General features: G+C 45.5%; 1 protein-coding gene across 1 annotated transcript in view; it reads left to right on the top strand.

Moving 5' to 3' along the window:
* EFR3A (EFR3 homolog A) overlaps nucleotides 1–27,795 on the top strand; it is a 1,274,477-nt gene that overhangs the window by 861,056 nt on the left and 385,626 nt on the right. Inside the window, exons 11-12 of the mRNA XM_078686747.1 lie at nucleotides 4,924–5,088; nucleotides 14,151–14,265. Of these exons, the coding sequence (XP_078542873.1) occupies nucleotides 4,924–5,088; nucleotides 14,151–14,265 (280 nt within the window). The remainder of the gene's footprint in view (nucleotides 1–4,923; nucleotides 5,089–14,150; nucleotides 14,266–27,795) is intronic.

The following is a 27,795-nucleotide window of genomic DNA, read 5'->3' as shown; positions in this document are numbered from 1 at the left end:
TGGGGGAGGGGGTGTTGTAGCAATAAGTTAAATAACTAGGGGTCCTTCCTGCCTATCTTACTTTCTCCAAAGAATTAATCAAACCGCACCAGACCATAGGCAGGTAGAACCCCTTGTGGTTTAATTCTGCATTTATGACAGTGCGCACACAATTATATTTAGCAGAAATGGAGGAAAATAGCAGTGGAACTGACATTCATTCCCTACATAAACGAATCAAGATCTCTGCGCAGGCGACGGTATCTGTTTTGTTGCTGCAGTTTTCGGCAGGAATGTAATTATACCCTCCAGTTCTGTAACCCAGACCCATCTATTGCCCTTAAATATTATCAGCACTTGAAGGGAATAAGTCAATAGATTATGATAATATAACACCCACGTCACCACTCTGAGGACCCTGATTTTACACATGCAGCTACCATAGACAGATGTACTTCAGTTGTCTATAATTCAAGTTATCATTTATTTTTAAAGATACATAAATACGATGGCTCTTTAGGAGCATTAGTCTAATAGTATGTAATAAGAAAAATCAAATAAAGGATAATAATTCTTTATCCCGGCAAGAACTAAACCGCACTACTTTCCTGCTACAAGGGCGTTTTTGTTGAATGCACAACAAAGGCTTTCTAAATAAACTCAAGAGATTGTTCATACCCAACGAAATTACACTACATCAAACTAGTGCCCTGCTGAAATGTTATAGTGAATAAATAAAGTTGTATCTGTTTTCCAGCGTAATGCAATCAAAAAGAGGTGAAAATAATTATGCAGTTGTCTTGTCTCAAAAATATATGTTGCATATACATGCCAAACTGGTGTTTGTATGGTGCAGAATAGCGTTTGGCGACCAATAGTAGCCAGAGTTGCATAATGTCTACATCAAACAGACTCCAGTTTTACAACGAACATCTGTCTTTAATGCGAGTCAGTAATACATAACCGGTTTTCAGACCATAATGCATGTGACATGGTGAAGTTTTATCTGCCGTTACAGAGCAGAGCTGAATGGTTTTACTCACGTAACATGTTTATGGTGAACTTTGATAGCAGCCTTGGCAGTTCAAAGCTTTTCTTGATCAGAAATTATTACTTCCAGGCGCCAACATTCAAATGTCTGATAATTCAGTGGGTACTGATCTCCACCCACCTCTCAATTTAGACCCCAGTCTGTGGTGGCCCATGTCTATTAAAGGGTCCCTTGGTACGTGTTTACCCTCATGGCGATTGATGGGCCACGCAATGACCCATGCAATGACCCACGCAGGTGGTTGCCCTCTAACATGTTCTTGCAGTCTTCTTCTCTTCTCCAAGTCCCATTGTTTCTGATTCCATGGCAGTGAAAGCCCCCAAAAATAGTAACACCTCAGCACTAGTGAATAAAGGACACAGAACATGTCTGAACAACATGGTAATGCTGGGCTCTCTCAAACTTTGTTGCAGCTTCCCCTGCATTGAGCCAGACTGTCCCAGAATATAGTATTTATGGGGCTCGGTAGATGGCAAAATGCTGCTTCTGCTGATCGATCTTAACCTGTGCCAGACACCCACGGAATTGTCCCTTAAAATGAGTCTGTTTACCGGTGGAAAATCTAACCAGACTGATTCTGGGATGACACGAGTCATCCTGGTTTTGTAAAAGCCATTAGCAAAGCAGGCCCACAATATTGTCCTGTATTGGTATGAACATGTTCATATTAGAGTTCCTCTCTGTCATTTGTGCGGTCATATGGTATCAAATGTTTTTTCTCCTCCCCTAACATTCCTGAAATAAGTGTAGTTGGATGTTCCTATATTTAAACGTTCTCTGTCTTTTTTCCAGAAATCTTTCATCTGCGCAACTGCCCCTTTGTTCCTTAGAAGGTTACTGCTTCAGCCTAAACATTAAATCACACGTTTACATCCTGTTACTGCAGAAACCTGTCAGCCTCGTGTTTGGCATATCTCAAACAATGCATTGAGGCATTGGATGCTCTGTGGCACGTTACACAGATAAAATGCCAGTGCATTATGTTTTTTAAATATATACATGCTGCTCAAGGATTTGTTCAGAACCAAGTGGCCGGCGATATCGACGGGCGGGGTGCAAAATACTAAGACTGTGTCGACTTAGTTCCACCTAATGCCTCTAAACCACCACCAGACACTCCCTGCCTCTTTAACTCAATCTTGCTGGTTCTTTTTTATCCCTGCTTTTTTTGGTTTGTCACTGTTTATCTGACTTTCTTTATTTCCTTCTTACCCCATTAGTGTTTTTCTCTCTTTTATTCTGTATCAAAGATTTTTATAGAAAATCTGGTGCCTGTGCCCAAAAATGAGAGTGCCGGTGGGCCACACTTAGAACCACCAGCTCAAACTACACATATAGATATCCTTTCATACATATAAAAAACAGTTTATTCTGACAAAGGACTGCTCCTACAGCTTTGCGTGCAGCCAGTTGGGGTTGCTAGTGCTGATCTATGCAAAATGTAATGTCTGATTTTTAGTCTGCAAGTGTTTTTTGTCTGTCACTCTTCATCTATTTAGGATATGATCTATTATTTGCCATTTTGGGGGGGGGGGTCAAAGCACTTTTTATTACTGTAAGAAATTGGGTTATTGGTTGAGGGGAGTGAAATGGAAACGCTTCTCAAGCAACAACCACACTCCTTGTCATGGTGAAAAGTCGTTAAATTAACCTGTGCTTAACCCTGTGGTAGCTTGGCACAAAAGCAGTGAAGCTTAACTTAGAGTTAAAATGTAAAGTATTTATGCAGCACACAAACAGTAATTAAGTGAAAACACAACACAAGAAAGATCCCAAACCAAGTTAGAAAACTGGAGACATTTTTTTATCAATAAAATGGTAGCGGAGCAACAAAATCAGAGATATTCAATGTTCAAGTTTTAAGTAAGTATAACTCCTAAAGTGCCACTTGCTGGCATCTGGTCGTGCTAGACCGGAGGAAAATCACAAGTTCAGTCCGACTGCAATGGAGTGCAGATTGGATACAGGAATGAGTTAGTCCTGCCGAAAAAGTGGCCTTTTCAAAGTCTGGTGCAAAGAGTCCAATTAGTAATTGAGGACCCCAACAGTAGCATGGGGAGCTGATGTTCTCTATATACAGCTATAATCTTTTCAGACTATGTATTCTGATCATTGCAAGTCATGCTTCTTTAATAAGGTCAAGACAGAACACCTTTTTTCCCCATAGAAGCACTTGCTCCTATGTGTAATAAATACTTGAGTGCCGAGGTACACTTACATATTTAGTAGCAGGGGGAGCGTTGTGGATGGTTGTCACTGTAGTGTGTAGAGCAGGACAGGCGTCACGGATGGTTGTCACTGTACAAAGAAGATCGAGTCGGGTATTACGGATGGCCGTTGCTGGAGCCTGCATTGACCGTCGCTTTAGTGCGAAGAGTCGGGTTCACCAGAGCTTCGCATTGACGGCCGTCAGAAGTTCTCCCTTTCTTGAAGAGCATTGCACTCTGATGCCAGCCAATGATCCATGATATGGGGAAGCACCTCTTCGGGATCAGGGACTCATTCTAGCAGAGGCCAGCAGGGCTCGGGCTGTTGCAGTTGCAGGACCAGTTGCAGCAGTTCAGATGTGCGGTTGCAGGGAGGGCTCTGGAGCTTGTTGGGTCCCTGTACCTGAGATCAGGAGGTCAACCGACTGGCTTTTTCGAGTCACTCAGATAGCCTGGGACGATGAGAGCAGGGCCTGGCTTCCCAATAAGGAGGGCAGTTCTCTGAAGAACAAGGCAGGCCTCAAGCATCAGGATAGTCGTCTGGGGTACAAAACAAGCCTCAAGCAGCACGGCAGTAGTCTTATAGCAGCAGTGAAGTCTTCTGAGGAACATGTCAGACCTCAAACAGCATGGTAGTCCTCTGGAGCCAATATTAATTCGTCATAGGTGAGTAATGACAGACCCAAGCCCCTAGAAACTCCAAGTCCTTGTAAGCTTTTGGGAAGGAAAATACCAACTTTCTAAAAGTGGCATTTTCAAAATTGTACTCTAAAATCCGACTTTACAGTTAAAGATGATTTTAAATTATAGTACATTTGAGTCCAAACATGACATTTCTACCTGCTCCCAATCAATCGTTAGCACTTATTAAATATGATAAGTTATCGTATTGTTTTACAATGTGAGAGATGGGTCGTACAGGAGTGACAAACACATTTTGGAGTTTTTCGCTACCAAAACATGTAAAACTTAAGAGCACATGTCCTAATTTTGAACTACAATATGCCTTGCCCTATGGGCATGGGTGCATCTTAGGGGTGACTTATATGTATTAAAAAGGAAGGTTTAGGCCATGCAAAAGGTTTATTTTGCCACATCAAAGCCAATTTTACCAAGTTTTAGGGAGAGAGCTTAAGCACCATAGCAATGGTTAGCAGTGGTAAATTGCACACAGTCCTAATGCCAACAAAATCAAATTCATAAAAGAGAAGGGGTGAAGGCAAAAAGTTTTATGGGTGACCCTGCAGAGAGGGCCAAGTCCAACAATAACCTTCCCATTGCTTTGAGTCGATACATGCAAATAAATACAATCAAAACTAAATCTGAAAGAACCGTGCAAAATGATGCATCTTTTTGCAATTCCTTTTATTCTGTGCTTTATTATACTTGTGGTTATGTTTTTTGTTCAGCACTCTGATCACCCTCAGGCCTTGTAGGCAATATTCAAACAATAAAAATAAATAAACCTGCCTTACAGAAATTAAGATGTGCTTGTTTGAAGAATGCTGATGTTTTGGTCGTCTCTTTCCTTTTTTTCCTTTTTATTTTTCTTTTTCAATATTTTAAAACGATTTGTGTTTGGTGCATGTGGAGATACCTAATCATACATGTTGTACATAGAATCGAACACATGACCGAATTGAAGAATTGAATTCATAGTTCTTTGTTTTATGTATATGATCTCAGGTCCTACAGTTCTGGAGGTGTTCAATACTCTACTGAAACACTTGAGCCTCAGTGTAGACTTTGAGCTAAGCGACCGGCGTAATTCTGCGGACAGTGCTCAGTTCAGCTCTAGCACCAAAGAAAGTGATGAGAGGATTGTCCAGAATGCTATTATTCAAACTATTGGTGAGTGAAATTTCATTTCATGTTGCTTGCTACTGTGATTGTTCTAACCTGTATAGACACGATTATCTTTATTTGTATTTTGTAAGAATTTATAATAAGAATTTAGATTACAGTTTTGCTGTTTCTAAGTGCTATAAATAGCAACTGTTGGCAATGGTCCTCATATGTTTTGGCGTGAAAAGGATTTAAGGCTAACTTGGCCTTGCGGAGATTCAAAATTGTGGCCTAGCAGGGGAATTAGGGCTATGGTATTGCATTTTGAGAGCTGGATGCGATCTGTGATCATGAGTGCAATGCTACCAGTTTAGTCCAAATGTAGAATAGAGACCCTTGCTAAAATATGTAGTATAAATCAACGTAGCAATGTCTATGTGGCCCTGTTTTGCTATGGTGCCCCGGGCTACTCCAATTAAGCCTCCGGGCTTGATTTCTTGTTTTAAAAGCTCGTATAATGAGGAGTTCATATATCTGTGTATTTGCCAGCCTGCTTGTGATATTTTTGTGTAATTTTTTCTTCATTGAAAATAAAAATAGAGGTAGCAAAAAAACAACATAGCAATAGAATCATAAACCCGATACTGGTTTACAGCTCCAAAATCCAGTAAACCCAAATGACAAGAGATAGAACATGGGAAATACTCAGAGACTCAAACTACTTAAGGCAAGTCGAGCCAGATAGGATAATATAAGATTAATGGTTGTATGTCTCAATATCAGGGTTGAAATATCACCCTATAAAACTATCAGAATCACAATATTGACTGCCACTGTGTTGTCACTGTTAACGCATGTAGGAAAGTATACATGTACTATTCTTAACTCTGCATCTTCTTACCATGACGATATAGTGGAGCGGATAGGGGCAGTCTTGTGCATTAGGGTAGCTAGTGACTGTTGTCTGAGTCAGAGCTCAGCACCTGGGCACTGTTTAATATTTGGGTACAGGTACTAATGCAGCATTTCATGTTTCCCCCACATCCTGCAGAGACTACTCGTTTCTAACAGTTATACGAAATACAAACTATAGGTGTGTCAAGGAACATAAAGCAATACATGCCTACATTATTGACCTTCGCTTCCTCTGCAACTCTGTTTCAACTGCGTCTCCTCCTTGAACCTGGTCGGTTGAATTGAGTGCCCCAACGGTTCTTCTCCATATAATGTTAACAGAATACAATACACGCGTTATTCCACTGTGCTTTGTTTCTCAACCACTTTCCCCACCTTGACCCCATCAATGCTTTGGAGCAGAATACTGTTGGTTCAAGTGTTAGGTAAAATAATACAAATAAATATATAAATAAATATTAGTTATACTTATTGCTCATTGGACATGTTCGCTCAGAAACTTTTTCACTGGAAATGGTATCACTGGATGCTGGTCTCGACATATTAGAGTGGCCATAACACTGACAAAAGCCTCTCTGTGTAAGCCCACGTCAGTCATGAAAAATGGTAGAGTAGTTTTGATGAAACTTTAGATCAAGCCTTGTAATTTATTTAAACATAGATGTAATCGGAGCATCAACAAGCATACATAACAGGATGCATCTGGAAATTGAACTGGTTTAATGTACTTGGTCATTGTAGGAAATTTGGGAGTTGGATTGAGGGGGGAGGTGAAAACCCTTCTCAAGCAGCAACCACACAATACCTTTCAGGGTGAACCACAAAAGTCACTAAATTATCCTGTGCTTAACCGTCTGGTAGCTTGGCACAAAAGCAGCCAGATTTAACTTAGAGGCAATGTGTAAAGTATTCATGCAGCACTCAAACAGTAATAAAATGAAAACTTATCCCAAGAAAAACTCCACACCAATTTTGAAAAAAAGAGAAACTTTTAGTAAATAAAGTGACACCAAAACACATTAAATCCAATCAGTAGAACTGGAGTTATAAATTTGAAATATTTTTGGTGAAAAATAGTTCCTAAATAATCCAAGCGCCCACAGCGGACATCTAGTCGCGCAAGAGTAGAGCAAAGTTGAAACTTACAGCCGGCCGCATTGGAGTGCTGGGCAGATAGATACACAAAGTGGATTGGACTCGGTCTCTGCTCACCTTTAAACTTAAAATAATGTTTGAATAAAAATGTCTGAGAAGATACAGTCCAGCGGGGATAGGCAGCTGGTGCCTGAGGAGAAGGCATACCTGGGGAGCTGCTGGATGAAGTTGCGGTGAAGATATATATGTTCAGACTTTTTGGGAAGTTGAAGATCTCCAGCGGGTCGAAGCTGCAGGCTGTAGCCAATGAGGGATTCATGAGGCGGGACACCTTTCCGAAGTGGAGCCACTGATCAGGATTTGTCCGTCCAAGTGAACTCTGTGTGGGGTCGGTGACTAGCTGGGTGAGGCTGATGATGTTCATGCTTTCAAGGAGGTTGATTGTGTTGATGTCATTGGGGTCATCGAGGTGAAATTTGAGGTCTCCAAGGAAAATGTAGTGTTCGGTGTTGATGGCTTGCGGAGCGATAAATTCCGGGATAGCGTTGCAGAAACCGGGGGCGTGGTACTAGAGGTCTGTGGCAGAGGATGCCTCTGATGGTGGTTTAGTAATCTGTACTGAGTAGGACGTTGAGTTGATCCTTGATCGGGATGGTGTTGTTCGTGGTGGTGCAGTGGATGGATTCTTTGTGGATGATGGTGATCCCACCTCCGTGTTTGTTGATGCAGTCCCGGTGAACAATCTTGTAGCTATTGGACGTGGCGATGTCGGGTGCGGATGCAGGGTTGAGCTGGGTCTCGGTGAGCCAGACGATTTGAGGGGTGAGTGAGGTGATGGTGGGCATTGAGCAGGTGGCTGTGGAGTTGTCCAGTCATGCACAGTAAGCTGGGTCTGGTGGCTGAGTGGACTAATGCATCAACTGTAGAGGATTGTGTTCGATCTCCTTGTTACAGGTTCAAATCCCGGCAGATCCACTCAGCCTTTCATCCTTCTGAGGCCGATAAAATGAGTACCTTTGAATCGGGCAACAATGAACATCTGTTATTCAGCGTGAAGATACCCTGGGGTGAAGGTGTGCTTTACAAATACACCTAATGTCGTGGTGGTGGTGGCGGCTGTGTGTGCAGGTGCTCTGGTGTTGCAAGAGAAGTGACAATGGCCGCATGCGGAAGGTCCCACTATTGAGCATGGAGAGCCACGTCAGCAGTTGTTGTTGAAGCGTCTGGAGTCCAAGGCTTTGAGCTCGGTGCCGATGTAGCTGTAGGTGACTGGAGATACAGAGCTCCTGGTGCTGGGCACGGTCCAAGAGCAGACGGGCATAGACAGGCTTGCTGCCAGTGGCACGCTTGCTGCCTTCTCCATTAAGTAAGTCCTGGGAGTGGAGCTAGGAGGTGGGAGCCGCAAACGGTGGGAAAGTGGGCGTTGAGGCAGGCCGGCTGCTCAAGGAAAATGACAATTTGCACCACATAACAGGGCTCAGACTGCAAATAATAAAGCACAGGATGCAACAGTAAAAGGTGGCTGGAAAAAACAACCACAGGTAAACACAAGATGACAATCTGACAAGGCTCAAAACTGCAAATATTAGACACAGCAACGACGACAGTAATAAAAGGAAAGGGAAACATGGGGGCAACCAGGAAAACAAGAAGATAAAATAACCCGGCTCAACACTGCAAATAATAAGGAACAGTCAATAATTGTCACGTTCACCAGGTTATCCTCAGGATTGGATCGAAGCTCAAAAGGGCCACCTCTTGACAGCCCCAAGTCCGGATAGATTTAATCCCCTCGGACTAGTGGGATGGTCAAGCGAGGGAAGGAAAGGGTAGGAACAGCGGGGAGGGAGACCTGAGAACAGATCTAGAGAGAAAAAACAATATCATCATACGATTCAACGCTTTAACTGTATCACTAAAAGAATGTGATGCAAATGAGAACTCACTCTACCTGTAAAAGAAAATAAGGATGGCTCTCTGCCGGGCGAGATGTGAGGGTAAGTACAAGGTAACAGCACATTCATATTCTATTGAAGAAATGAGTATGGTTAGTAACATGTCCCATCAAACATGGAGATATACACCCTCTGTTCTAATCAACTAGTCCTGATCATACTACTCATACCTTTTTTCATAGAACGTGCTTGCCCTTACCGGACCCCCTCAAACGATCTCCCCAAAAGGATCAGAATACAACAACAATCAGCCAAAGTTTGTTGCAGGTATTGAGTAAGCATAGAGATTCTAGTTTGTCTCCCAATAGTCCAATAGCTCGTTCACCAGTCTCCTCTGTTATCCAAGGAGAGGTTAGTTTCCCATCAAAATAGAAGCTCACAACATATACCAAAGTATAGTATACATCCAGACCTCGCACTTAATGCAAGACTTGTAAATAAAACATGCCCTCTCCTTTTGCTTCAAAGCGAGAGTGTTATAAATGCCCAATTTGTAATGTACTGGCTCAGGATTCACAGAAAACACATCACCTCCCGCATGAGACCGCTGGAAATCGCGTGTCTCTCCAACGGGAGGAACCAAGGAAATGTGCTCCGGAAGCCTCTGTCGCACTCACGAGCACAGACACAGCACAAGAACAAATGTTGGTGCGAGATCGCACCCTTACCCTGACCGTATTTCTAGAAACTCAGGCGTCTTCAGAATAATCGGCGTGTTCGTGAAAGCGCCATCTCCAATTATTGGATTCAGCTGACGGCACGTCTACAGCGTGCAACGTCATCGTGCATGTCTGACGGCACTGATGGATGATGGGAAATGTAGTTTCTGGTCCCGTTCGTCTCCGCTTCCGCAGTCAGTGCGCTTACACTTCTTGTGCCCTAACAATAATAAGGGCTGGCACCAACCACAGTAATGGAAAGAAAGGAAGCACGGGGCAACAAATAAGCACTACGCTTAGGGCAGCGAGGAGGGAGCTGGCACACAGACCTGCTCAGTGGTTCATGCTGCATTTTCCATTAAGTAGGTCCTAGGAGGGGCTAGGGGTGCTAGGCAGCAGGAGCAGCAAACTGCGAAAAAGCAGGTTATCAAGGCTGGCTGTCTGCACATAGAAAATCACAATTTACACCAAATAACAGGGCTCACACTGCAGATAATAAGGCACAGGATACAACAGTAAAAGTACGCTGGAAAAAAGAAAATCACAGGTAAACACAAGATGACAATCTAACAAGGCTTAAAAATGCAAATAATAGGCACAGCAACAACAACAGTAATAAAAGGAAAGGGAAACGAGGGGGCAACCAGTAAAACAAGAAGATAAAATAACCAGGAACAGTGCAAATAATAAGGAACAGTAATTAATAAGGCACAGCTTCTGCAACATTAATGGAAGGATAGGAAGCGCAGGGGCAACCAGGATAATAAGCACTGGGCTTAGGTCAGTGAGTGGGAGCTGGCACAGGCACCTTCTTACTGGGGTCGCACTGCAGCCTCCAGTAAGTAGGTCCAGGAAGGGTGCTAGGAGGCGAAAATTGTCGAAGTTGGGAAAGCAGGCTGCGAGGCAGGCCAGCAACACAAGGAAACTCACAATTTACACTAAATAACAGTGCTCAGATTGCAAATAATATGCCAAAAGATACAACAATAAAAGGGGTCTGGAAACAGAAGATCACAGGAGGACGAGATGACAAGCTACCAAGTCTGAAAACAACAACTAATAGGCACAACAACTTTGCTAGTGTGCTAAAGCATCCCCTTTGAAATGTAAGTGGAGCAGAGAAGAGCTCTGCCTCTCCCATCCTGGCAGGAACATCTACTCCCCCCTTGTCTCAATGTCTAGAAGGAATACACAAAGGCCAATTGCCAAATATTCACTGTCATGTGGCCCTGGAGACAGACTGCAGGCACCAAACTGTTAGCAGAAGAAAAGACCAACCTTCTAAAAGAGGCATTTTCAGAACTGTGACATAAAAACCGACTTTACAATTAAAGAGGATTTTAAATTACAATTCTTTTGAGGGCAAACATGACATTTCTATCTGTTCCCAAGAAAAAGTTAGCACTTATAATTGTAATAAGGTAACCAAATGTAATCCTATGGGAGAGATAGACCTCACAGTAGTCAAAAAAAGAATTGGGAGTTTTCCTCTACCCAGACATGTAAAAGATAAAAGTACATGTCCATCGTTTGAAGTACAGTATACCCTGTCCTATGGCCTGTTTGCCTTTCCTTAAGGGTGTCTTGTGTGTATTTAAATGGGAGGGTATATGCCTGGCAAAAGTTTTATTTTGCCAGGTCGAATTCACAGTATAAAACTGCACATAGGCTGCAATGACAGGCCTGAGATGTGTTTTGAAGGGATACTTAAGTTGTTGGCACAAAAAGTGCTGCAGGCCTACTAATAGTATTTATTTTACTGGCCCTGGGTACATGTAGTCCCACTTCACTATGAACTTATAAGTAAGTTAAATGTGGCAATTAGGTATAAGCCAATTTTACTATGTTTAAAGGAGTGAGCACAAGCCCTTTAGTACTGGGTAGCAGTTTACCTTGATCATGCGCTTTAAAGCCCAGACTATACCACAGATGGAGGACAGAACAGAAACTTATGCGTAGCTGCTCACTTTGTCTCCTCACCTTAAAAATTGATTTCCTTATTGCAATTCTGAAAACTGGTTGTGTGAGTGGACTGCAGGCATTCTCAGTGCAACTGCCCTACTCCAGGCTTTTCCTGGACACATTTGTGCTGACTAGGGGAACAGCCTTACTACCAGCCTTACTACCAGGGCGGTATGTAGTCAATGTTGAGTCACAGGACTCCTCCTTGTGGCGCAAGGGAGCAATTCTACAAAATTCCACATCTACCAGTCTGGAGCTTGGGGGATGTTATAAGGTGCGGAATCTGCAGTTTGCTAGAGTATACAGCAGAAAGAGCGTTACCAAAGGTAGTAACTTTTTCTTTTCTACTGCTAAAATTCGTGTCACTCAACGAAATGCATGAAACTGTGTACATTGTGTGTCTAAATAAGTTTGTTGTTTGATAAATAACTTTTTTTTCTTTCCCCCAATCACCTAGTATCCCCGTTAACCTAAAACTGTCCCCATAATTAAATATAACTTAGGAGGAAAATTATTATTATTATTTCTACTGCAAAAATGCCTGCCTCAAAATGAAAATGTGGACAAACATGACGTTTCTAATGTTATTACGGTAGACTAGAACCAGCAAAACAGGGCACTTAAACTGCAAGCAATCGTGGTCCTTAAGAGTATGCAAATATAATTCCCACCGCTTGCAGAAGAAATTATCTCGGGACTACTGTTAGCAACCCACTTCCTCCAAAGTGTAATTACTTCTAATAAAGAGAATTAATCTCTGGGATTTAAAGCGCAAAACATAATTTTTGGGGAAGTTGAAGTCGACCAGCAAAAGGATCATGCTGGAACACGTGCCATGGTACTGGTGTTGGTGTGGGGTGAGTTCAGGGAGCAACAGGAGGCCCTATATCTGGCCAGACTGAAGATGGCTTACCCGCAGGACGTGGGTAAGCAGTAAACAAGGGCAGGGAGGTGTGTGAGCCAGCGAGTGGGGAGGTGTGGTGGGAGACTGGTGAGCAGAGCTGGGAAGCGACTGGGGTTAGGATCCTACGAGGATGGACTCATAGCAGCGGTCAATTTTGGCTGGACGGAAACTCTAGGTTCACTAACTCTGCGCCTCCAAGGCTTCATGTCAAAAAAACATACAAGAAGAAGGGACTTAGTCATTTGGTGCACTCTCACACCCCTCAAAGACCAGCCGTCATACACTACTGGAAGCACTTTCACCCCCTCACAGAGTACCAATCACACCATCCTAGAAGCACTCTTACACCCCTTGCATATGAGGAGTCTTGCTGTGCTGACACCACTGCCACACCAATCAGATTAACAATTTCACACTACCAGACGCACTCACACACTGCTGGTAGACTAGAAGTCACACATTACCAACAGCAAACACCACATCCATCGCAAGGTACTAGCCTGCCACTACTTCAAGCACACAACCCCCTCACACTAGCAGTTTCACACTATCAACAGCACTGAGAATCCCAAGATTGAAGCACTTCTGGAATCTCTCTCACATCTTGCAGAATATCAGTTACTCACTACTGGAAGCATTCTTACACTCCTCACCTACTAGCAGTCTTGCACACCTACAGTGGTCCCGCACCACCATGGCGGCTGTTGCAGACTATGAGAACGACTTGCACTACTCACAGACTAATAGTCACACACAACAGATGACACTAATACCACTCGGAGTGTATCAGTCTGGCACTGACCACATCCTCATACCCTCACACACTAGCAATTTCACTCTCCCACCACTCGCACTATGCACGGATAAGCAGTCTCACAGTAAGCACACTCAAAAGGTACCGCCAAATCCTACAGACGTGGTTCATAATCGAAAGAGCCTCTTCGTTGATTTGGGGAGTTTGTGTATATGGTATTGTGGCTTGGTGGGGGGAGGGCTACAAGAATGATTTGAGGGGTTGATGAATAGAGGCATGAGTATAAGGATGAGGGCAGGGGTGATGAGTGAGTGGGAGGACGAAGAAGTAAGTGCCTTTGTTATTAGCTGAACGTATTGGCTTTGCCAACGCTTGCCATTACAGTGCTTTTTCAGTGGATCTCTCCTGTACATCTAATACCGGCTTGTAAACAACAGTTTGATTTTGTGAGTTTTGCAGAATCGTCAGAAAAGGGCCACAAGAGAAACGGAGGCTAGAATTTTCTCTAAACTGGGAATATATCCAGCTCTCCAATACCCCTGTTTGCTTGTAATTAGCGTCACATTTGGTGGTTTAAGCAGTATAATTACTCAGTTGAGATGAAAATAGAAAGTATTTACTTGGACAAAAATGAGGCCGTCATGACAAGCTTGTTGCACAGCAATGAGGGGAGATGAGCAGATGATGGTGACTCAGATATATGCTACAGCCGCAACACTAAATAATTTTAGTATCAAAAGGTTTTCAGTTATTTAACTACAGCCTCTTTTCATTCTCAGAAATTGAGATGTTTGGTTACCTTAAGCATTAGTGCTTATTTGATCAATTATTTGTTTCTGTGAGGAACTTTGTGTTAATGAATGTATTCTTCAATTGTGCTGCAGGTTTCTTTGGTAGCAATCTCCCAGATTATCAACGTTCAGAGATTATGATGTTTATCATGGGGAAAGTACCTGTTTTTGGATTCTCGTCTCACTCGTTGGACACCAACCAGCTTGGGTTTGTATCTTTATTCTCTTATTCAGCAAGTGCATTTGTTGATTGGCGATCACATCTAGAAATATGTAGTGACGCGAAAATGAAGGTTTTGAAAATGTATTAAAACCAGTTTCTTTACATTCTTCAGATATACATTTTCTAACTTTTTTGCAGGCAATGCTATTGCACAGTGTTGGTAGACTATCTTCAATAGATAGATGCCTCGAAGCTTGCTCTTTAAAATCCTGGTCATTTCACTGTGTATCTAAGAATGTACATACCGCACACCCAATTAAATCCTGGCAGGTGAAAAGTATACATAAAACGAGTTACTGGGTGGGTTAGGCAGGGCTGCATTTTAGCACCATTTCTTTTTAATTTATATGTCAACGGTCTTGAGGAGCATCTTTTAAAAACAAATACCGATTATCCATATATAGGGAAAAAGGGCGTACCCGTTCTGCTTTATGCAGACGATGCCGTCCTCATCTCTAGAACTGCCCTTGGCCTTCAAATATTACTTGATTCTTTCTTCCAATTTATGAAGCTACGGGGCCTGTCCATCAACAACACCAAGTCATTTGTTATGAAGGTAGGTCCTGGTACAAAGAAATCCTACCCTTTTCATATCAATGGGGAAAAAATACCCATAACAAAAACTTTTTCGTATCTTGGTGTACTGTTTGACCAAAAACTTACTTGGGGCCCAGCTGTAAAGAAAAAGAAAGGAGAAATAATACGGACCAATGCAGCAATAACTGATTTTACGCGCAAAATGGGAAACACACCAGTGGGTGCCACGATGAAATTATACCAAGCAAAAAGCATCGCCGTCGCCAGTTACGGGAGTGAGCTCTGGGGTTATGTCCCAGTGGGCGACCTCGTAACCACAGAAAACAACTTCTTAAAACAAGTCTTGTGTCTACCAAAAAGCACAGCTAATTTTTCCATTCATGAGGAACTGGGCATGCCACACCTAGCTGACAAGATCGCTGTAAAACCACTGTTGTGTTGGCTTAATTGTTGGCTGAATGATGAAATCCCATTTACTCAAAATATCCTCCTCGAAGCACTCAACTGGGAAGGGAAACTCAAGATCCCATGGCTAAAATATATTAGAACCTGTCTTCAAGATCTGGGTAGGCCGGATCTCTTTCTAACACCACAGCAAGTATCCAAGAGTGATATAACACCTATGAAGGACGCTTTTTTGTTGTCTCGACAGCTTGTCAGGGAAGAGTTAGAACTGAAGAAGGATAGTGTATTGAGACATATTTTAACTAAATCATGTTTACAAATTGAACCATACCTATCCTGGCCCATTTCCAGATATGAGCGCTTCTTGTTGACCAGATTTCGATTTGATTTATTCCATCTATTGCTAGCCGTGCCCAGTGGAGCCCATAGGGGACAAGTGTTGCCAACTTGCGGCTGCGACAATAAGTCTCCGCAAGACTTGGCACACTTTTTATTTGTATGCTCCTATTACATGATACCAAGGAAAATGTTTTTAAAACCTCTCCTTAAAAAAATGAACTTTGTACAAATAAGACCAGCATTATTTTATCTTCAAATGTTGCACTGTGAAAGCACTTTATTCATTTGTAATTTTTTAAAGACAGCCCTGAAATTTAGGAAAAGTATGGACGGCTAACCCCCATCCCTTCCCACTTCTGTAAATATGTCTCTGATTAACGGTATATCTACATTTGTTCGAGTTTGCACATTCCATCTAGTGATCTCTACCCCTGTTGAAATGTCTTTTTAACCTTGGTGTTTGATATATTTATGTGAATTTTTTATGACACTTTTATGACTGTTTTTCATGCAGTCGAATAAAGAAAATTTTGATTTGATTTGATTTGATTTGAGTTACTGGGTGGTTAAAAAAGAAGCCAGGAACATGATTCAAACAAAGTATAGTAATCCTGCAGAACAATTGAGGTAAATCTGGAACAAGTTTAAGGACCATGCATAAAAAAAACTGCAATAAGAGAAATACAAATTAGATAGAGGCATAATAAATCAGAACCGTGCTAAAAAACAATATGAACCGAATAAGGAGTAAAATGAGGCTTAGCCCTAGCAGTGCAACAATGGTCAAGTAGGCAGTTCATGAAGCTTACTTCTTAGCCCTATTAATGACATGGACGTGCTGCACCAATCACTGTAGAATTGAGTCAGACAGCAATCTGAATTTAAATGTCTGTGAAAGAGAACAAATGTAATGATTGAGTCGTACATGAGACCTATTGTCTAAATGCATAAGATTGGTGAAAATTTCCAATGGCAAAGCAGGTGAAAAAAATTGTTTTCCTGCTGGTCTTATTTCTACAATATCTAAAATGCTTCCCCATTTCATGTAATGCAACCACTATACTCCTGTCTCGAGTCAATTCAATTCAATATGTGTGTGATACTGTGGCAATAAGGCAACACAAATATACAAAGCCATCACATAATTAACATTGCAGTCTCCTATAACCAGTTTTATCCTACTCATGCATTTCTCAGTAATGTATCCCCTAATCTTCGCAAATAATTAGCATTGCAGTCTCCTATGACCAAAACTAATAGATCACATATTCATTAGTAAAAACACTCTTGCTAAAACTACCGATCAATTAAGGGAACCCAATTTGGGGAATAAATAAAATGTTTTAAAAACCCTGATAAATCAAACATACTGCAAATCCTTAAAATCTATTATAAAAAATCCATTATAAATTGATCCAATTTTCTAACAATCAGCATTATATAAAAGTACAAAGTGTCACATATATAAAATATAATAACTAGCTGTAATCAATATTTCTATTTTGATATATGTCTGGCCCTGTGCAAAATATTAAAAGTGTAATGCATTTAAATAGCAAAATGTCATCCCAAACCTCAGAACCTCAACACGAGGATCTCCCATAACCTGTGTACTCCTTACAATGTCTAAGAACCTACCTATAACATGGCATAATTGGCCATCATTAGAGTTAATGATGGTTGTAGACTAACAATTTGGATAAATGCCGGAAATTAATTTCTCATAATCTTGGTATTCAACTGTCTCCTTCTCTCATCCTGAATTGTGCAACAGAAAACCAGAAGGTTGAACCAAGGTCAAATCATTTAAAGAACAGACAGGATAGGTGTTTCCCATTGCATCAACATTTCCATTCTCCATGCTGTATTTTTATCCATTTAAAAAGAGTTGGCAATTGAACCAATCTGAGTTTCAACATCCATCTCTGTATATTCCTAAATGTAAGGTTTTTTTAATACCGTTGTGGAGTCCTCTGTAATCTGTATCTATCAGAAGTGCCAGCTGTGATCGGCCGCGGCAGGCCTTTCGATCACTTATCTTTGAACAACCTTTTTAACATATTTTTCCTACCTATTCGTGTCTCGAATCATATCTCCTGGAACTTGCTTATCTATAGGAGAGGATTACCTAGTAGAAGCACCGTTTTCTGAGCAGTCATTAGTCCATGGTACTGTAACCTACTGCTACTTCATGATTTATGACTAGTTAGGCTAGATTTTACTGATGTAAAACATCGTTATGTTATTATTAAAAATATTGTGTTTTTATCATTATGCATAGTAATACCTTTACATCGGAAAACTGGGACTGTAACTAACACGTGTTTCATTTTCCAAAATTTTTTTTATAGTTCTTTTTATTGAAACAAACATCAGCGAAAAATTTACATTACAGAGGGTCAATTAAGGCAGCCAAGCATACATCGTGGGGTCACAGGATAAACAAAACTCGAAATTATACCGGAACTTCACGGGGAGGGGGAATCATCAGGGACACCATTCAGGGGGGGTGTACAAATTTCTCCTCTGTAAATGTTCCAAGGCCCCCAAATCAATGACCATTTCCGAGGGCGTCCCCTCGCAAGATGCGTAGTTTTCTCCCTAAACATACACCAATATAAATTGTTTTCCCACCCTTCCAGGGTGGGGGGCTGCTCCGCTCCCCACAATTGGGCGATATTCCGCTTGGCGATCATATAACCTAGAGTGACCCATTGCGTCTGTGAAGTGTTTAGGTCAGTAGGTTCCCATATGTTAAGTAAACGTCTCCTCGCCTCCGGGGACAGGGGAAACTCCAAGTACTTTATATATAGTATTATGTATCATGCGCCAATATGTGGTGACGTGCTCACACTCCCAGTTAATATGCATAAAGGTACCAACGAGACCACATTGTCTTTTGCACAACCCCGTGTCTGAAAGCCCCATATGTACCAATCTGGGTCCCGTGAGGTAGATCCTATGTTAAATCTTGAGTTGAACCAGTCGCAGGCGAGATGGGATTGCAACTACCCTAGGAGAGGACCCAGCTGTCTGCCAATCTTCTTCATCTAGTTCTATACCGTCCTGTGCCCACTTACCTCTAAGCGCCTCAAGGGAGTCAGTCCTATGCTTGATCAGCTTTTTATATATCAGAGAGTCGTTTTGTCAGGTAGATGTCCGTCTATTATTCTATCTTCCAGAGGGGAAGCTTCTGAAAGTTCCGTCACACCGGGCAATACTGAGAGGAGGGAATGCCAAACCTGCCCATAACAAAAGTACTCTGAGTGCGCGAGTTTATATTCCATCTGCATTTCTTCAAATGATGTGTTCTTCCCCTTCCCCCAGACATCCTTAACCGTGGAAATGCCTATGAGTTCCCTCTTGTCGAAGCCTTTCGTCTTCCACAGCTTGCCAAGCTGTTAGGAATCCCATAGCGGGGTAGCCGTAGCCAACCTATTTCTCCAGCCCAATGAGCCTGTGACCACATGCCAGACATGTACCGAGTGTTTAGTGGGACCTCTTAATGGCACCCTGTTAGGTCGAGAATATAAGGCTCTGTTGTAATTGTTACCGGGAAGAAGCCATTTATCCTTGGCACAGCCAGGATCATCAACCTGGCCATACGTGCAGTGGTTAATTGCCGCTAGTTGGGCCGCCCAAAAATATCTTTTGATATCCGGGAAGGAAATGCCTCCGTCGTACCAAGAAAGAGTCCGTTTGTGTAATGCAATGCGAGGCCTGGGGGGCGTGGCTTGAGCGCCGATGGTGGAGGTCGCCTGAGCGCTCGGCTCCGCGATCGAGCCACCATTAATCCTGATCTCACGCCGCAGTTGCCGACCCCCACCCACATGAGATCGTGGGAGAAGGGTCCCTGGACTGATGGGCCCGCGGCGGACTGCCCCTGGGGGATCTGCTGTTGACCGTGTTGGCTGGACGCAGCTCGGCTATCTCCGACGGAGCCGCGACCAAAATGGCGGCCATGCCGAACTGAAACCCCCCGAGCGGCCGGCGGATACACAGGACCTGAGACCTGGTCCGGACCCTCCTGCCCGCTGGTGAGAGGTGCGGCAGCTCCCTTGACCACTGCCGACACTCTGCGACAACCGCGGGGCGGCTTCCACACACGCCTGCCGCGCGGCCTGGATTAGCAGCTGCGCACCCGGCCGGGGCCTTGCGGGAGCGGAGATCGTTGCCCGGTGGGCGCTTGGAGAACTGGCCTGTGGCCCGGCGGTCCCCTGAGGAGCGCAACCCCCCCTGAACCGAGGCTGGGCGGAACCGACCTGCCTTCCGGACTGCTAGGTGACGCGGACGCCTGATTTCCCAGCTTGCGGGCCCCTGGGAGGCAAATAACATGGCAGCCTTGGGTCTGGCCTGACATCCGTGGCACTGAGAGCGGAGAGCGGCACATTGGGCCTGAGGACAACAAACGACCGGCCCAGGCCTACGGCGGGACCCAGCGGAGTGCACGCAACCGGAGGGGTCGCGCCGGGAGAGAGGTGTACGGGTGGAGCGGTCCCGCTCCTGGGACCCGCGCTGCTGGCTGTGGGTTGGTCGAGGTGAGGAAGATGGGCGGCCGGCAAGCACCACCCTGGCGAAGCCCGGAATGATGGAGGACGCTTTCATGGAGGTCCCTTGGGCGGCCTCAAGCTAGAGGATTCCCGGATTGCTTGCTAGGAAATGCGACGCCTTCCTCCTTGCCCGCCATTTCCTTGGGTGCTGTGGCTTACGGGGGTTCCTGTTGGGGCCATTGAGCTCGAGAGAAAGACGCCCATTGAGTTGGGATGTGGGGGGGCGCCGCGTGCACTCGGACCCCACCTGTCCCCTAGCCACCTGAAGACCTGGCGAGCCGGACACCATCCTTGCACCCACGGAGGGCTTGTACTGCCGATCGCAGGAGTGCAGCTGAGGTGCGGGCCGGACACAGGCTGGACCCCCGCGACGTCGCCCACTAGCTGAGTTGACGGAGAGCAGGGACTGGGTCGCGCGGCTGCTCCTGATTCTTCTCACCATCCACTGAGGCCTCCCTGCGCCGGAGGTCGGTGGGACTCTGGTGGGCGCCGCCCTGAACTGGTGGGCCTGATCTGCTCTGTTGATAAACTGCTGGTGGGCTCCTTGTGACTGTCCTTTAGAGCTTGAGCTGTGCACTCCCAGGTGAGATCGCTCCCGGCTGTCGGGGGCCCGTGGGTCGGTGGGCCTCGACGAGATTCGCCTGTCGCTGAGCGGCTCGCCCTCCGCCAGTGGCGGACAACGTTGGACGCCACTACCGACATGGGGAAACCAAAAGGAGCCAAGGGCGTCATGCAATCCGCATCGGACGCAGAAATGCCGGACAAGGGAGATCAACCAGACCCTGAGACGCCACGGGATCTGCATCTGCAACACCAACTGGACAGGATCCTGACGGCGATAACGGAAACACGTGCAGCACTCCAACAAGATATAGCGCAAGTGGCAACGGGACTCTGATTACTCAGAGCAGATCACGGCAAACTCTCTGATAGAGTCAAAGAAATGGAAAGCACAGTTCGCACCTTGGAGCCAGCGCAAAAAGCCCTCTCAACCACAATGACTGATGTGTTGGACCGAATAGACGCACTGGAGAAAAGGGCAGAGGACGCTGAAGGGCGCAATCGTCGAACAACATCCGAATAGTAGGACTGCCAGAAAAAATTGAAGGGGGAGATATGGTCCGCTTCCTGGAAGATTGGCTCTGAACAACGGTGGCGCCGGAGGGGTTGCCCCCCTTTTACACGCTGGAACGAGCGCATAGAGTCCCATCCCGACCGCTGCAACAGGGCCGCCCCCCGCGCCCAGTGGTTGCGCGGCTGCTGCACTACCGAGACAGAGACCTGTTGCTTCATAATGCCCGGCTGAACGGCCTCTTCCAGTTGGAAAACAGTAAGATCAACATTTTCCCGGATTACACTTATGATACGCAGCGTAAAAGGACCTCTTTTCTGGCGATCAAAAGAGAGCTGAGAAGCGAGAGCATCCAATACTCCTTATTATTCCCAGCCAGACTCCGAATAATAGTTGATGACACCACCAAATTCTTTGATACACCAGACGACGCATGTAACTGGCTGGAACTGTACAGAGCCGGCAGGAATGGACTGGGCTCACACCTTGCAGCGGTGCCGGAGGAGCAGAAGTGGCGAAAATCCAGGCGGATACGCAACAGGCGTAGGGGACTTGGGTGACCTTCATTGCTGGAGACGGCGGCAGAGAGGCGGGGTGTTCTGGAGGTGGTGTCCAGCATATCGGGGTCACAAGATGCTCCCATGACAGAGGGCACGGAATCTGGCAGAGGCGACGACCGCTCAGACTCTGAATGCTCGGAAATCGACAGTGTGCCGCTGCCCGCGGTCACCCCAGAGACGGCTGAGGGAATACTAGATGAATAATGAGAACTCCTGGTGAGCTGTTGTGGTTGGGGAACGAACTATGGTGAACTGATTGCTCGACACTGTGAAGGGGGTTGTTTGCTTGTTTACAGGAGGGTGGGAGATGAAGCTTTGCGTTGAACGACATTCTTTAGGGCTCGATCGCTCACAGGATGCCTGCGTGGAGGGTGGCTTCCCGTTGGTACTCGGCCCCCCGTTTTGCCCCTAAGGCATACCTGTGGTGACTACCGCTGGGTTGGTTTGACTGTTGCTTTTGGGGAGTGTTTGGATGGGAACTAGATTGCGATCTTTGGGTCCTGTTCTGGGGGGGGAGGAGGGTTTGGGAAATGTTATTTGGTTGGGGGGTGGCCACATCATCGGTGCTGGGGATTTTTCACATTTGAACTATGTTGAAATCGGGTGGAGAGGCGAGCACGGGGCATGGCGGGATAATGGGTGAATTGTCTAACTTGAAATGCATTACCTGGAATGTGCGGGGTCTACATACCATGACGAGACGACACAAAGTACATGCCTATTTGATACGTAGAGAGGTCCAAATAGCGTTATTGCAGGAAACACATTTAACAAAGGTGGAGGGGATAGCATTGCAGCGCAGGTGGAGAGGCCAAATTTATAACACTACGTACTCAGCTTACGCTAGGGGCGCGCTAATTTGGATCAGTGCTGGAGTCCCTTTTCAGGTTGCCAAGCATGTGGTGGACCCGGAGGGGCGGTTTGTGGCCGTAGCGGGAAAATTGGGAGGCAGGGACATTAACATTTGCAGCATTTACGCACCCAATGTGGACCAGTTAACCTTTCTTGCGACACTGTCAGGCTCCCTGGCCCACTTCTTAGTGGGACCACTACTGATAGGAGGCGACTTCAACTCAGTGCAGGATGTTACCCTAGATAGATCACACCCCCCTCTGGCAGACTCCCCAGCGCATCGCATAGCTAAGGGTAGATTGGAGTGGCAAACACGATGGGGTCTGACTGACATTTGGCGCGCCCAGCACCCGCACACCCGAGATTACTCCTTTTTCTCGGGAATGCACGAGCTCCATGTGAGGCTAGATGCGCTGTTGTGCTCCTCAGCGCTGATACCAACAATTGCAAAAACCGAATATCTGACGAGGACGATCTCTTATCACAATCCATTACTGATCGATGTACGGTGGTTTCCGGGCGCCTCCTGTGTTCCTACCTGGAGATTACGCCCCGAAATGCTAGAAGACCCACTTTTCCACAAAGACTTGGAGGAAAGGATAACTCACTACTTCGAGGAGAATGAAGGCACAGCTAAGGAGAGGGCGACGGAATGGGACGCCTTCAAGGTCGTTGTAAGAGGGTTTTGTATAGCTAAAAAAGGTGGAAATACGTAGGGTGCTTCTGGACGACCTTGATAAGGCAGACAAGAAACTCCGAGAAAGTGAGCTCTTGAGACCTAGACACCCTGAGCTACAACAGAGCGCAGCAGCGAAAGAAGCAGTAGCGGTTGAAGTAGAAAGGCTGCGTAGTTTCGACCACAAGACATACATAACCAGATCCCACGCGGAGGGAGACAAGTCAGGAGCCTTGTTGGCCTGGCTTGCCAACCCCATGAGACGCAGTTCCCCCATAGTCTCCATGGGCACGGCTGAGGGCGTTGAAGTACATACCCAACCTGAAATCCTGCGCTGCTTCTCAAGCTATTATGAAACCCTATATCAGAGTAAACTGATAGCTGGTACTTCGGCCATAGATGACTTTTTAGAAGAACTCCCCTTTCTGATGTTAGATCCCGAGCAAGCAAAGAACCTGGGCAGGGATATTGAGCTAGGTGAAATCCGTTGCGCCATAAAACAGATGGCACAAAATAAAACTCCGGGGTTGGACGGTTTGCCCATTGAATTCTACGCCAAATACGGAGATTTACTGGCTCCACGTCTATTGGTGGTCTATGGAGAGGCGAAACAACTGGGATGTCTACCGCATACTATGCGCGAGGCGTTAGTAATCCCTCTACTTAAACCCGATAAAGAGAGCTATGATACGGCGTCCTACAGACCACTGTCGATGCTTACGACGGATTATAAAATCTTGAGTAGCATTCTGGCATCCCTACTGTTAGAGCACATGACCACACTGGTCCATGAGAACCAAGCGGGCTTCATACCTAAACGCAACACCACCATGAACATACGCCGCCTAATACGCCTATTGGACGAAGACCATGTGGAAGCCCCCCACCCTATGATACTGTCGGTCGACCTGGAAAAGGCATTCGAAAGCCTCGAATGGGAGTACCTCCATAAGATACTCAGGCGCTACGGGGTGGGCGAGGACTACCTACAGTGGACTTCTGTGCTGTATGCTTCAGCAACGGCTAGAGTAAAATCGGGCGTGCTGATATCCCCACAATACTCGGTGGAAAGAGGCACGAGACAGGGGTGTTTGTTATCCCCGTTGCTATTTGCACTGGCGGTGGAGCCCCTCGCAATGTCGATCCGTACGGGAGCTCATTATAGGGGATTGCGAAGCTTGACGGGGCAACAGTTCATTTCCCTGTACGCTGACGACCTTTTGCTCTTTCTTGAAGATGCCGACGGAGCCCTGACGGGAGCCGACAACCTACTGACTACCTTTTGCGAAATCTCTGGCCTCAGAGTAAACTGGTCCAAGACATACTTATTCCCAGTACGCAAGGGGGAGGCCCAGCCAACCACGACTAGGGCAATCAGATGGGAACCCAGCTGTCTGAAATATCTGGGGGTTTATATCTACCACACCGCCGCTGATATCTTGGAGGGCAACATCTCTCGCAGTATCAGAGCGCTGAAGGGTAGCATGTCCTTCTGGGCCACCCTCCCACTGTCGGTGGCGGGTCGTATAGCGCTGCTAAAAATGGTGGCGCTCCCACGACTGTTGTACTATTTTAGGACGCTCTCCACATGGATACCTCCTGCTGTCTTCCGGCTCCTTAAGTCGCTGGTGGTGTCCTTTCTCTGGGGAACGGGCCGGCGTAGAGTGGCTCTTGCAACACTGAGGCCCAAATCAGAAGGGGGGGTTGGCTGTTCCGGACTTCGAAGTGTATTACTTAGCGGCTCAATTACAGATATATACCCAGGAAATAGCGCGCGAGGTCCAGAGGCTAAACGGGGCCTGGGAATACCTAGACATGTACTATCCTACATAGCTATGCAGCAGAGACTATCCCTTAGTGATCTCACGCAAGAAGAGCGAACACTTAGACAATGCTGGAACCGAACACAGCGTAGAGCTGGAGTGACCCACCCGTACGCCCCCGAAATCCCGCTGGGGATGCTAACAGCGTTGCCGCATGGCGGAGATTGGTCGCAATTGCAGAAATGGGAGGAGGCGGGGATTCAAGTCCTGGGCGATCTCTATGAAGACGGGACGCTATTGTCGTTTCCGGCGCTCTTAGATCGATATGACCTACCTAGAGGTGACTTTCTGCTGCATTCGGCGCTTACGCGTGCAATACAGACACACTGGAAAGAGGGGCTGGGTGAACCAAAAACGACGATGGCCTGCCAATATACCATGATGGCAGCTGGAAAGGTTAAGGCAGTTACGTGTCTATATACCAGAATGCTTAATGAGGGATTACCTCCACTAGAGACGCTTAGGAGTAAATGGGAAGCTGGCATAGGGAAGGAAATACCCGAGACAGTATTGGCGCAGCTGATGCACCGGGCCTGGAAGAGCACGCGTAATGTGCGATTTCAACTAGTCCACTTTTATATCCTTCACTGGGCATACTTGACCCCAGGAAAGATCAAAATATATTTTGCTGTAGATTCCGCGGCTTGCCCCAGATGTAAGGCAGTTGGAGTGGAGCTTGGCCACATGCTATGGACCTGTCCTAGTTTAGACCTTCATTGGAAATCTGTGGGTGATACTCTTAATGAGGTGACAGAGCGCGATTTACAGTTTGACATGGCTGTTGGGGTCCTCCATTGGTTTCCACATACCCCTAAAAACAAGGTCACAAGCAAATTCATAGATATGGGACTTATCCTTGTGAAGCGCGAAATCACACGACGCTGGAAGGCACAGACGGGTCCAGCAGATGCTAAATGGCGCACTGAACTCCTTAAGTGGGCTGGTGGGGAGAGCACATTGAGGTTCCAACTATCACGACAACAGCAGAATGACAAGGCTTTGGAGGCTGCGCATGCGTGGGAGGCCCTGGTACAAACACTACGTGACTACGATACACGACACGTCCCGGAAAACTAACACTATGACTGGACTATACCACTATAACACGACAGGTACACTGCACGATTCCTTGATTGGCATCTCCTGTGCTTCAGACCCACAACGATCAGCCTGTTAACAAAGCACCGATGGTGGGAACCGGGGGGGGGGTGGGGGGGGGAAGGGGGGTGGGAGTTAACTTTCACCTTCGCATTCCCCTATGCACTAAGGAATAAATAGATAGGATTGCCCTTTACAGGATTGTATTCCGTTGACCATGTTCATTCTGAGGGCCAACATCTAGCACTCTATTGTACAGACCTACTTAAAATGATTGGGGATATGGGAACTGTTACAATTGTTGTATGCTTTGTGACAAAAATCCAATAACATTTGTTTAAAAAAAAAATGCAATGCGAGGCCTGCCCTCCCCCAACAGACTCCGCTGTAGGCCCTCATTTTCGTGGAAATAACTTGATGGTACCACGTCCAAGGTATTTTGCAGAGCATAAATAACACGTGGGAGAGCCATCATTTTAAAGAGGGCCGCCCTACCCAACAATGAAAGAGGAATCTACTTCCAGTTGGAGATATCACTCCTAAGCCGATGAAGAGGGGAAAGAAGATTTCGAGAGTACCTAATTGAAGATTCTAGGGACACACAAATCCCCAAATACTTGAACCCTTCTATGCTAAACTGTATAGGACTGTTTCTCGGAGGCACGGGGGGGTCACCTTTTAATACAAACAACACAGATTTCTTCCAGTTGATCGAAAGTCCTGAATTTCTCCCAAAGGAGGCCAGGACATTAAAAACCACAATAAGAGATTTACAGGGAGAGGCCAAATAAAGCAAAATGTCATCCGCATATAAAGATATGCGGTACTCCCAACCAAGGGACCACCACAGACCTCTGATCGAAGGCTCCCAACGTATCCAAGCGGCAAGGGGCTCTACAGCCAGAGAAAAGAGAATGGGGGACTACGGGCAACCATGTCGGGTACCCTGTCCCAACAAGAAGGAAGCCGAGACTCTGTTGTTAACTACCACTTGAGCAAGTGGCTCCGAGTACAGCAGACGTATCCAGCCAATGAACCTGGGGCCAAACCCAAACTTAGCCAATGCCGCCCATAAATAAAGGCCATTCAATTGTGTCAAATGCCATTGTTGCGTCAAGTGACGCAATTATAGTCTGTTCCTGCAATGTGTGAGCCCTGGCCAAAACTCTGTGTAATCTACGTAAATTTAAAGCCGTATTCCTATGGGGCATAAAGCCCGACTGGTCGGAGTGTACTAGATCTCTGATGACCTTGATCAGTCTATTAGCCAACAGTTTGGCCAAAATCTTGGGCTCGGCATTAAGCAGAGAGATAGGTCTGTACGAGGCGCAATCAGTTTTGACCTTGCTGTCCTTGTGAATTACCACTATCGATGCAACCCTCTGGTCCCTAGGGAGAGTCCCTCTATCTCTTGTCACTTTCCAAATTTTAAGGCAATTATTTTATGGAGCTTAAACATAGACTTCAGCCTACATGTAGCAGATTGCACACACATTTATTGAACCTATCTCTCTCAAAGCTTATAAAGAAGCTACTACATGGGGTGTATAAAGTAAACATGTTTACATTCTAAGTGAATTCATCCTTTTAAGAGATTGTACAT

This window comes from Lissotriton helveticus, chromosome 4_1 (assembly GCF_964261635.1).
Source record: "Lissotriton helveticus chromosome 4_1, aLisHel1.1, whole genome shotgun sequence".
Classification (NCBI taxonomy): domain Eukaryota; kingdom Metazoa; phylum Chordata; class Amphibia; order Caudata; family Salamandridae; genus Lissotriton; species Lissotriton helveticus.
This window is presented reverse-complemented; position numbering and strand designations above follow the sequence as displayed.